A 13,155-nucleotide genomic window follows, 5' to 3' on the forward strand; every position below is an offset into this window, starting at 1 on the left:
GGGACCTGACACTGGTTGCTATGGCCTTCCAATTGAGCAAAAGTTCCAATAGAGTAAAAGCATTCATTCCTAAAAATATGTCGAGATCAATATCTACAATGTTGACGCACTAAACTCTTATTCAATACTGAGGTATATTAACCAGGTAATTTAACCAGGTAATCTTCCAAGTGACGCGAGATTATTTCATCCTCAACATAGGTAAACAATCTCCTATTAAGTAACAAACACCTATTAAGTAACAAAAACATCTGCGTCTTGAGGGAATCGCCATTAAAATTCATTTTGATTAATGCTGAAGAAGAAAAGACTAGCAGAAATGGTACTTTTTAAAGTACTGCCACCCTCACTACTAAAAATGGGCAAACGGACTCTCTTCTATTTTTTACACATAGGATAGGCTATTGGGAAGTATACAGACGTTCTTAGGAGGGTTTCTAGTTGGGGGGTCAAGGGGAGGTTGTTACATGGGAGGATGTTTCAATGGTGGAATTTTTTACAGGGTAAGGGAATTTTCTATAATAGGGGTGTCGGATTTCCCAGTATTACTTAAAAAAAGATTAGAAAATAAATTTAAAAAAATAAGTTTTTTCAACTGAAAGTAAGGAGCAACATTATAACTTAAAACGAAGGGAAATTATTTTGTATATGAGGGGGTTCGCCCCCTAGTCAATACCTTGATCTCTACACTCAAGTTTTTTTTTAGTATTTCCAAAAGAGCTATTTATTCTAATTAAACGGGGAATTAATTAAAAAATTATTTAGAGGAATGGCCACCCTAAAATATGGTGGAAAAAGGGTTAAATACTTTTCCAATCGGCTGGATTCATTAATCTTAAGCCCTTGGGCAAAAGGAACCCTAATGCAGAAAAAAAAACAGGAAAAAATTAATGGCAGCAAAACGGGCCTAACAAATGGTCTGAAAACTTTTTCTGAACCGCTGGAAACCTGTAACCGTAAGTCCCTGGGCTAAGAATAAACTATAGTATAAAAATTAGCTTTGGGGCATAAGCCTCCAAAAACGGCCATTTTTTTACCGATCAACTTGAAACTTACATCCTTAAGTCGCTGGACCCCGGGGACCCAAATGCAACAAAAGAATGAAAATAATTATCCTCCAAAGAAAGGGCCCCAAAAACGGCCAAACGTTAATTCTAGTCTCGGCACAGGCTCCCCATACTATGCAGCTTGAAAATGGTCCAATATTTTCCCCCTACTGGATCGAAACTGTCAAAAATCAGTGCTTTTGCATTAGGCACCAAACACTTTAGTGGGAGAGGAAATGTTGTTAGGAAATGGGCCAAACAATATTTGACCCTTATCAGTTGGAAACTTTCTGTTTTAAGTCCCAAGGCCAAGGGGAATTTAATGTAAAAGCAATTTATTTTAGGGGGAAAATAGAGTAGGGGCAAGATCCCTTGTCTTTTACCTGAAACTGAAACATTGAAAATCTGATGCTTATATCTGAAATACTTCGAGCCATGGGGACATTGATTCACAAAATACAATAAAAAGGAAGGAATATTGGTTCGCCTGGAAACAGGGAAAATAGGACACAAAAAGAGCCAGAAAACTTATTTCTCAGATTGTCTTGAAACTTTAAAAAATCTTTGCCCAGGATAAGGAGACAACATATGTTTTCTGGGAGTCATAGGTTGTTATAATACGTTATTTATACAGCTCTAAAATTAAAGAAAACAAATATCATTCATAAGGATAAATCTTGAAACCAATTCTGGTTTCAAAACTATAGCGTGTCTGCATTCCTTATGTGTTAGGTACAATTATTCTGCATATTATTTAGTAAGAATTATTTTTTAACTTCACACTGTCCAATACTTTACCCCCAGCGCACCCCTCTTAGGTACAGATATATAGCCCAAATTATAAATTTTCCATCCATTTTGTCGTTTCTTTTTGTCTTGTCTCACGCTAAGCTGAAAGAAAACTAACAAAAATACCCAGTGCTGCAATGCGTTAATGAATGAACAATTAGAGCGTTAGGGCGTAGATTGCACAAGTACCCAATCCAAAATTTTAGTTCTAAAGCTGAAAAAAGGTAAAACAATCACTAATATATCTAAAATTAATAAATAACAAAATTTTGCATACTAAGAAAAAAAACATAAATTAATCTAAAAAACATTTCCCACCAAAAAAAGCTTTCTCAAAGAAAAGTATAGTTAAATAAAACCTATAATGAGCAAAAACAAAGTTTTAAAATAATTTGAAGTTAAAACAAGTCTTTAGATGAAATGTTAAATGAGCAGAAATTGAAATGAATAATCAAGAGAAACTTTAACAAACATAGATTATATATAATACTTATATATAAAACCTATAATGAGCAAAAACAAAGTTTTAAAATAATTTGAAGTTAAAACAAGTCTTTAGATGAAATGCTAAATGATCAGAAATTGAAATGAATAATCAAGAGAAACTTTAACAAACATAGATTATATATAATACTTAATAGACAAAAATCGTACATACACAGATTATCCCGAGTAAAAATAGGGTTACTACCGCCTAAACGAGTGGCTCCCAACCAATTTTGTGCCATATCCCACCTAGGCATTTCTAAGATCCTGAAGCCCCCCCTTCGTGATGCTTAATTTTTTTTATTCTAAATTTTAACCATATCAACCAGTTCGTGGTAACGAACTGTAGTAAGGAGCGATCCGGCTCAATAGTAACCAAAACTCTAAAAAATTTTGATATCAATAGCTACATCAAAAGAATCGCATTTTAATGCTGATTTTAAATATATAAGTTTCATCAAGTTTAGTCTTAGCCATCAAAAGTTACGAGCCTGAGAAAATTTGCCTTATTTAGGAAAATAGGGGTAAACATCCCCTAAAAGCCGTAGGATCTTAACGAAAATGACACCATCAGATTCAGCGTATCAGAGAACCCTACTGTAGAAGTTTTAAGCTCCTATCTACAAAAATGTGGAATTTTGCATTTTTTGCCAGAAGACAAATCACGGGTGCGTGTTTATTTGTTTGTTTGTTTGTTTTTTTTTGTTTTTTTTCCCAGGGGTCATCGTATCGACCAAGTGGTCCTAGAATGTCGCAAGAGGGCTCATTCTAACGGAAATGAAAAGTTCTAGTGCCCTTTTTAAGTGACCAAAAAAATTGAAGGGCATCTAGGCCCCCTCCCACGCTCATTTTTTTCCCAAAGTCAACGGATCAAAATTTTGAGATAGCCATTTTGTTTAGAATAGTCGAAAATCATAATAACTATGTTTTTGGGGGTGACTTACTCCCCCACAGTCCCTGGGGGAGGGGTTGCAAGTTACAGTGTTTACATATAATCATGGTTATTGGGAAGTGTACAGACGTTTTCAGGGGGATTTTTTTGGTTTTGGGGGTAGGGTTGGGAGAGGGGGCTATGTGAGGGGATCTTTATTTGGAGAAATATGCCATGGGGGAAAAAAATTCAATGAAAAGGGCGCAGGACGAATCTGGTCACGTTAGAAAAAAACGTCAAATTAAGAGCTTAATATACAATGCTGGGTGTTCGGAGCCTCTCTATTATGGATTATAATTTGAAAATAACACAACTATACGACCGATAAAACATATATACCACAACCATAACTCAACTAACGAAAGAACTGCTAAGAGATAACACAACTATAAAGCGAAAACAGGTGAAAACTAACGGGAAAATAAACAAACTAAGAGGTGGAAGGGGCCCAGAGAAAAAATATAATCCTTTTTCAATTTTGAGCCTAACTTCCGCAAAGGAGTAATAATGTCAGAAGCCCCAAAATACCGAATTATTTTCTTTTTAAACAGTTCGTAGTAAGGAACTGTAGTAAGGGGCGACCCGGCTCAATAGTAAACGAAACTCTAAAAAACGGAATTTTGATGCTAAAAGATACATCAAAAGAATTGAATTTTTACGCTGATTCTAAATATATAAGTTTCAATTAATTTAGTCTTTGTCATCAAAAGTTACGAGCCTGAGAAAATTTGCCCTATTTTGGAAAAAAAGGGGAAACATCCCCTAAAAGTCATAGAATCTTAACGAAAATCACACCATCGCATTCGGTATATCAGAGAACTCTAGCAAAAATTTCAAGCTCCTATCTAAAAAATGTGGAATTTTGTATTTTTTGCCAGAAGACAAATCACGGGTGCGTGTTTATTTGTTTGTTTGTTTTTTTTTTCCCCAGGGGTCATCTTATCGACCAAGTGGTCCTAGAATGTCGCGAGAGGGCTCATTCTAACGGAAATTAAAAGTTCTAGTGCCCTTTTTAAGTGACCAAAAAAACTGGAGGGCAAATAGGCCCCCTCCCATGCTCATTTTTTTCCAAAAGTCAACAGGCATTACTATAAAAAAAAACAATGAAAAAATAAACATGAAAACGTTTTTTCAAATGAAAGTAAGGAATAGCATTGAAATTTAAAACGAACAGAGATTATTACGCATATGAGGGATTCTAAAAATACTTTAGCATAAAGAGCGAGGTATTTAGGAGGAGATAAATACCTCGCTCTTTATGCTAGAATATTTTTAGTGATTTCAACTATTTATTCTACGGCCTTTTTGATTCAGGGGTCATTCTTAAAGAATTGGGACAAAACTTACGATTTAGTGTAAAGAGCGAGGTATTTACGAGGGTACAAACCCCCTCGTACACATAATAAAAATATAAGAATATAAAAGTTTGTTACGTAAGTTAATTCTTAAGTTACGTATATTTTTTACTAATAAAAACGTTCGTTGAATATTAAAAGTTCTAGTAGCCTTTTTAAGTAACCGAAAAATTGGAGGGCAGCTAGGCCTCCTTCCCCGCCCCTTATTTCTCAAAATTGTCTGATCAAAACTAAGAGAAAGCCATTTAGCCAAAAAAAAAAATTAATATACTAATTTCATTTCAACAAATTTATGTGCGGAGAGCCAAAATCAAACATGCATTAACTCAAAAACGTTCAGAAATTAAATAAAAAAAACTAGTTTTTTTAACTGAAAGTAAGGAGCGACATTAAAACTTAAAACGAACAGAAATTACTCCGTATATGAAATGGGTTGTCCCCTCCGCAGTCCCACGCTCTTTACGCTAAAGTTTGTAATTGTTTTAAAAAGTTGAATTGTGGCAAAGAGTCAAACTTTAGCGTAAAGAGCGTGGGACTGCGGAGGGGACAACCCATTTCATATACGGAGTAATTTCTGTTCGTTTTAAGTTTTAATGTCGCTCCTTACTTTCAGTTAAAAAAACTAGTTTTTTTTATTTAATTCACCTAAAGGATGCTAAAAGGCCATTGACCTGGTATTTCTTTTCAGGTTCGTTCTCTTATAGAACGAATATTTTGTACTAATGACAAATATTTTCTGTATCAAACGCCTTTTATATGATCCTTTACATCTTTGCTATATTATCAGGCATCTTTTTTGCTCCTTAATTGAATATGAATGTGGGATTATTCACATGAAAAGGTTTTCAAGATTAATGGGCTAAACCATAGTTAGTCGAAGGGTGAATATCCTGCCCATGACCCACCGAAATATTGTCATGTTCCACCGATTAAGCTTGCACTCCCCGTTGGGAATCACGGCCCTAAACCTTCAGAAGACCACCGTTTTATTTGCGCTTTATTAAGATTTTCACTAGTTACGCTTTTATTACACTAAAAAAGTCCAAAATCTGCTGGGCGCTCCAAAAATTATTATCATTATATTCTAAACAATCGATCGCGTCTCGTAAGTATGATATTCAGCACCCTTTCATTAGAAATAATTTCAAACTTATTAAGGCAAACTACGCAATTATTTTACATATCTTGATTAACACACCTTCAACACAGAACAAATTTACATTAATTATGTTTAATTTAATTCTCTTAATTTTTAACCAAGAAGAGAAAATTAAAGTGAAACAACTTTGGAAAAGTCCTACCTCACAAATTGATTTTGAAATACTTACATTATAGTAATCATACCAAACATCACGAGGAACATATACAGTTCTTCTAATGACTTCACTCTATAACAAGAAAAGTAAGAGATAAACTATTTCAAATGCATTAATTTGAACAGACATCGTAAAATAAGCTAATTTTCCTGACAATAGAACAATTTGGTTCTAGGCGTGGGCAGGGGGCAGCTGCCCCCCTCAGCTTTTCTGACATTTGACATTAATGTCCTTAATTGCATGTTTTAAAATACTCTGGTATACCTTGCCTCCCCCTCCCCTTCCAGATTATGAACCATAAAATCACTGCTGCTTATTAGAACGAAAAATCTTTTGCAAATAATGAGTGAGGTTAAACTTATAACTAGAAAAATATAACATTTGTTACAGAGTGGCTTACACCACCCAAAGCCGAAAAAATCTTTTAATAATAGGCTCATACATCCATTGGAATTGTTTTTCCTAATGTGAAAGCCTTTAATATGTATAGTCTTATCAAATACTATATTTAATATATTTTCTATTTAATGAATTGGTTAAAACAGACGAACTTTCTGCTGCAAGACTTTTTGTGAATAAGTCGATAAACGTTAAGTATCTGAAATCAACTTTAAATGGAGAATGTCATACGGCTATATTTTCCCTTAGCTTATAATCTTACAGGTCAAATTTTACTTAATGAATACGAAAATGCAAACCCCGAGTACTTATTACAATAAAAACTAAACTCCAAAAATATTTCAATTTTCAATAAAAATCTTTTTCATATGTGGGTACCTGACTTAAAAGTTCGTGTCAGTTTAGATAGTCTCAGAACTGCTAGTGGCCCCAAGGTCCCAGTGGTGTCAATTTGCAAAAATATAGGAGGAGTGAATTGTATTTTCCCAGATTTAGAGAGTTGCAATTCTGCCGATTTTACTCTTCTTTTTTTTTCTTCTTTCGTTTTCTTTTTTTTAAGAAAAAACAGAATAGAGTAAAGTTACTTGAATTTCCATATGAAAATGAGAAAGTGATGCTCAACATAGTTTTTCATTAAACGAAAATTTTATTTTTTGTTTTAGTCTCACACTTTTCCTTGTTCTTGCTTTTACGCCATTTTTTTTTTTCGTTTGCCTTGACGATGATATACGATATTGGAATAAACTCGCCTCTGAATGTCACTTGCTTAGAATTTATCATTTCTTATTTGTCTTCTTTTTAGGTTGAGAATATATCAACCATTAAAACTATGTTTTTTTTTATTTCTGAGTTGTTATATTTCTGAGGCTCTCAACTGCTTTATAAGGGGCGGCCAGATTCACTATTCTGATATATAGTCGATACTGGTTGATGTTGGATTTTTGTAGGCACTAGCTATTGGGCTTTTACAAATGCTGGATCTTGTTGTATTTTTCTTGTTCTTTTTTTTTCTAATCATCTTAGAGAACAGGTCAACCACCAAGCAATTTGTTTACAGTGTTTTTCCTTTTCAGAAATTTTGATGGTCTAACTTCGAATTATGGTCAAAGTTTTGCAGTCGTTTCATGAATAAGTTATTAGTAAGTTGGACTTACATCATCGTAAAACGGAGCAAACATAAGAGCATCACCCCACATGAACTGTGTATCAATCTCAAATGTTGCTGAATCAGAACTGAACCTGAAATTTGAAGAAGAGAAATAAGAAAATAGTCCACTAATGTCCATGGATGCACTTTAAGTATGCACTATAAGTCTCATTTTAACCTTGTCAGCGCATTGCTCAGCGTTTCCTATACTATCAAAAAGTTAACAATTTACTGTAGGTAAGGAGTGACCCGGCTCAATAGTAACTGAAACTAAAAAAAAACAGAATATTAATACTAATAGATATATCAAAAGAATTGACTTATTATGCTGATTTCAAATATATAAGTTTCATTTAGTTTAGTCTTACCCCTCAAAGTCTATGAGCCTGAGAAAATTTGCCTGATTATCAAAAAAGAGGAAACACTCCCTAAAAGTAATAGAATCTTAATGAAAAACAGACCATTAGATTCAGCGTACCAGAGAACCCAGCTGTATTGGTTTCAAGCTCCTATCTGCAAATCTGTGGAATTTTACATTATTTTGTTTTCCACTCAAGGATGCGTGTTTATTTGCTTTTTTGTTTCTTTTTTTCCAGGGGTAATCAGATCGACAAAGTGGTCCTATAATATCGGGAGAGGGCCTATTCTAACCGAAATTAAAAGTTCTAATGTCCTTTTGTAGTGATCAAAAAGATTGGAGGACAACTAGGCCCCCTCCCACGCCCTTTTTCTCAAAATAATTTGATCAAAACTTGGAGATAGCCATTTTGTCCAGCATAGTTGAAAGACCGAATGATTATGCTTTTGGAGATATCTTTACCCCCCCCCCACAGCCCTTAAGGAAAAGTATTTAACTTACAAAATTTGCCCATTTTTACGTATAGTATTTGTTATTGGAAAATGAGCATACATTTTTTTGGTGCGAGAGGAAATTTTCTGCTGGTGGGATTTTCTACGGGGATAATTTTCCACGAAAAGGGCAGTTTCCAAGGGGTAATTTTTTCAGTAGAAATTTTACACTGGGAGAATTTGTCATAATTTCTATACGAATCTCTTCTCATGTCTTGCTTTCTCTTTGCCGACTCAATTTTACCTGTGGACATATTAAGGGTAATTGTCCGGGGTAAATTTTCTCCAGGATTGAATTGTCTAGAGGATCAATCCACGACCAGGAGGAGGGATTTTTCCGTGGAGGTGTAGCCAGGTTTTCTGGCATTATTTAAAAAAAGATCAGAATTTAAATAAAAAACAAGTTTTTTCTACTGAAAGTGAAGAGCAACATTAAAACTTAAAGCGAACAGAAATTATAACGCATATGAGGGAGGCTCTTCCTCCTCAACACCTCGATCTTTACGCTAAAGTTTGAATTTTTTCCAATTCTTTAAGAATGACTCCTGAAACACTTTGTCTATTTAATTAGAACTATAAGAAACTTTCTTTAAAAGTACTAAAAAAAACTTGAGCTTAAAGAACGAGGTGTCGAGAAGTAGCGATTCCCCTCATATACGTAATAATTTCTGTTCCTTTTAAGTTTTAATGTTGCTCCTTATTTTCAGTTGAAAAAACTTGTTTTTTATTTACTCATTGTTAAGAACGGCTATTTCACAATTTTTTTGTGCATATACAAAAGGACTTATGATTAAAGATAAAGTTGAAACGGAATTAAAATATAATTGTTGCGCTGTAATCGAGCTGTATATACTGTTTCGGTTCTTTAGACTTAGCTACCGTCAAAGTGTCGATTCCTTGGTTGAGATTAGATGAAAAAAAAGCTTTTCCAACTGAAAGTAAGGAACAACATTAAAACTTAGAACCAACAGAGATTATGACTTCTATGGAGGGGTTGCCCCCTCCTCAACACCTCGCTCTTTATGCTAAAGTTTTGTAGTACTTTTAACAAAAGCTTCTTATTATTTTAATTAAACGATTCTTGTGTTTCAGGAGTCATTCTTGAGGAATTAGGGCAAAATTCAAACTTTAGTGTAAAGAGCGAGGTGTTAAGGAGGGGGCAATCCCCTTCATATATGTCATAACTTCTGTTCCTTTTAAGTTTTAATGTTTGATCGTTTTTAGATAATGCTAGGAAATATGGCCCCGAGTGCACGGAGAAATCTCCCTTCCAACGCAAATATCCTCTAGACAATTAAATACCGGTAAAAATTTACCCCGAACATTTACCCTTAACAACTCCACGCGTAAAATTGAGACGGAAAAGAGAAAGCAAGACATAAAAAGAATTTCGCATAGCAATTCTAGCATATTCCCCCAGTGAATAATTTCCCATGACAATTTTGCTCCCTGGAAACTCTCCTCCTCATGGAAATTTCCCTGTGGAAAACCGAAAATAGCGACGAAGACCACACTGCCTTTCCATAATAAACAAATACAAAGTAGAAACAATAGGGAAAATCTTTTCAAGACAGTGGAAATCAGTTCTGTGAATATTTCGGCCCTATGTCCAAGGGCCGCCTTCAGCACAATACGAGAACTTACATTAAATTGTGAGAATTAAAACTAAATAATGTTATTTAAAAACTTTTTGAAAAACAGCCCTAGCATCCTTACTTCAACAAAGTTCAACCAGGACTGACAAAAAGAATGAAGTGAGAATATAAACTCATTCAAACTAAAGAGAACAAAGTGATTAAATGCAATTTCTCAGAGCCAACCTTGCTTTTTTAGCAGCCTGTCTCAAAGGCCTTTTCGTATTTGGTTCAGTACTATTATAAATCAGTTTAGTAAAATATTTTGTTAGATCATTTTTAATTAAATTTGAGCATAAAGAATTTAGTGAGTATTCCCATAAGTCCATGTTCAGAAAAATATTATTATTTATTTTGAGATTAATTTCGATTGATTCTCGAACCACCTGTTTTATCCCCAAATCATTACTGATGAGTGAAGATTTTTCAAAAAGGATCGTATGGGACGGATTATTAAATATATGCCAACCTAAAGCAGAATCAAAGGAGTTCTTGGAACTACTTGAAATTAATGCCTTGTCTATGTCTTTTTTATGCTGTTGTAACCGTTTTTCTAGATTCTGATGGGTCCTGCACATAGGAATTTCTACAATCACAGGGTATTTGATAGACCCTTCTTTGGTGAGTAACTGGGGTCTTATCTTTTAAATAAAAAATTTAAAAATTAATGGAATTAAAAAAATTAATGATTTTAGATTATTAGTAAAAACTATGTACACATTATTTTTTGTGCAAGTAGTTTTTAATTTTGTTGTGATTGGGATATACGGAAGGTAGACAATATTTGAGGGCTTAGTCGTAGCCTCACATTGTGAAATATCTTCTTCGATTTTACAAGAATGTCTTTTTATTCTATAGTTAATTATTTTATTGACAAAAGGAATGGGGTATCCATTACCAAAAAGAATATCTCTGATAAAGTTTTAATTCTGCATTTATATACGAACCGGAGCAAATATTCAGGGTACGATCAATGAGGGAAGTTACAACTGCTCTTTCAACTTGTGGGGGTGATTTGAATTAAAGTGAAGATATCTATTGTTTTGTGTTGGCTTTCGATAGATAGTAAAATCCAGTTTATCAGCATTACAAATAATTAACACATCTAAAAACGGTAGTTTATTTTCAATTTCTATTTTTAGGGTGAGCTGCAAATTTCGGTCAGTAAGTGTTAAGATGATCTAAGAAGCCCCGAAGTTCAGTTTCCCCATAATTCCAAAATGAAATTACGTCATCCATATAACGACCCCAATAGACGTGTTTTAAAAAATAAGAATTTCATGCCCAATTTTCAAGGTTCTCGACATAAATATTTGCCAGTAGCCCGGATAAAGGTGCCCCCATGGGTGACCCATTTTTTTGCTGATAAAAAGAATTGCGAAAATGAAAATACATAGAAAACTTATTACAAATTTTAACCAGAGTCATTAAAACTTCACAATCAAATCTGTCGCTGAAGCCTCGATTAAGTGGTAATTTTCTTCTAGTTTGTTTTTTAATAATTCCTCAGAAATAGTCACATCTATATTTGTATACATGGAAACAATGTCAAAACTACTAACTAATGTGTTTTCTGAAATACTTGTGCTACTAAGTTTTTCCACCAAATCTGCCGAATTACGAATATAGGAATTTTGAGAATACAATAAAAGTTTGAAAGCTGTGCAAAGCCATTTCCCAATATTGGCAACGGAGGCTTTACTACACGCTACGATAGGTCTCAAGGGAATACCCTGTTTATGTATTTTTGGTAAACCGTAGAGTTTAGGACAAAAACTAACACGGGGAAAAAATTTATAGTATAATTGTGGGATGATTTTACCATTTTGTTTTAGTTGCTTTAATTCATTAATAATATTATTAGCAAACTGATCAGTAGGATTATGAGTTATTGTTTTATATGTAATTGTGTCATTTAAATGCGAAAGAATTTTGTTGTCATAGTGTGTCGTATTCATGACAACAAATGAATTCATTTTGTCTGCTTTAGTCAAACAGTTCGTGGTAACGAACTGTAGTAAGGAGCGACCCGGCTCAATAGCAAACAAAACTCTAAAAAACGGAATTTCGATACTAACGGATATATCAAAAGAATTGGATTTTTCTGGTGATTTTAAATATATAAGTTTCATCAAACTTAGTCTTTGTCATCAAAAGTTTACGAGTCTGAGAAAATTTGCCTTATTTTGGAAAAAAGGGGGTAACACCCCCTAAAAGTCATAGAATCTTAACGAAAATCGCACCATCGCATTCAACGTATCAGAAAACCCTATAGAAAAAATTTCAAGGTCCAATCTACAAAAATGTGGAACTTTGTATTTTTTGCCAGACGACAAATCACGGGTGCGTGTTTATTTGTTTGTTTGCTTGTTTTTTTTTTTGTTTTTTTTTTCCCAGGGGTCATCGTATCGACCAAGTGGTCCTAGAGTGTTGCAAAAGGGCTCATTCTAACGGAAATTAAAATTTCTAGTGCCCTTTTATAAGTAACCAAAAAAATTGGAGGGCACCTAGGCCCCCTCCCACGCTCATTTTTTCCCAAAGTCAACGGATCAAAATTTTGAGATAACCATTTTGTTCCGCATAGTCCAAAACCATAATAACTATGTCTTTAGGGATGACTTATCCCCAAAGACATAGGAGGATCTTTCCTTGGAGAAATATGTCATGGGGGAACAGAAATTCAATGAAAAGGACGCGGGATTTTCTAAAATTATTATAAAAAACAATGAAAACATAAACATGAAAAAGTTTCTTCAATTGAAAGTAGGAGAAGCATTAAAACTTAAAACGAGCAGAGATTATTACGCATATGAGGGGCTCTAAAAATACTTTAGCATAAAGAGCAAGGTATTTAGGAGGAGATAAATACTTCGCTCTTTATGCTTAAAATTTTTTAAGTAATTTCAACTATTTATTCTACGGCCTTTCGGATTCAAGGGTCATTCTTAAAGAATTGGGACAAAACAAGATTTAGCGTGAAGAGCGAGGTATTAACGAGGGGACCAACCCCCTCATATATATAATCAAAAATATAAGAACATAAAAGTTTGTTACGTAAGTTAATTCTTAAGTTACGTATATTTTTTACTAATAAAAACGTTCGTTAAAAATTAAAAGATCTTGTTGCCTTTTCAAGTAACCGAAAAAATGGAGGCAACTAGGCCTCCTTCCCCACCCCTTTTTTCTCAAAATCGTCTAATCAA

The 13,155-nt window shown here is 34.0% G+C and overlaps 1 protein-coding gene across 1 annotated transcript in view; it reads right to left on the bottom strand.

Moving 5' to 3' along the window:
* The window catches only part of LOC136029697 (maltase-glucoamylase-like), a 204,610-nt gene that overhangs the window by 88,783 nt on the left and 102,672 nt on the right, over positions 1 to 13,155 (bottom strand). Inside the window, exons 15-16 of the mRNA XM_065708202.1 lie at positions 7,477 to 7,561; positions 5,936 to 5,995 (exon numbers count right to left, since the gene is read on the bottom strand). Coding sequence (XP_065564274.1) covers positions 5,936 to 5,995; positions 7,477 to 7,561 — 145 coding nt within the window. The remainder of the gene's footprint in view (positions 1 to 5,935; positions 5,996 to 7,476; positions 7,562 to 13,155) is intronic.

Source organism: Artemia franciscana, chromosome 1 (assembly GCF_032884065.1).
Source record: "Artemia franciscana chromosome 1, ASM3288406v1, whole genome shotgun sequence".
In the NCBI taxonomy this organism is placed as follows: domain Eukaryota; kingdom Metazoa; phylum Arthropoda; class Branchiopoda; order Anostraca; family Artemiidae; genus Artemia; species Artemia franciscana.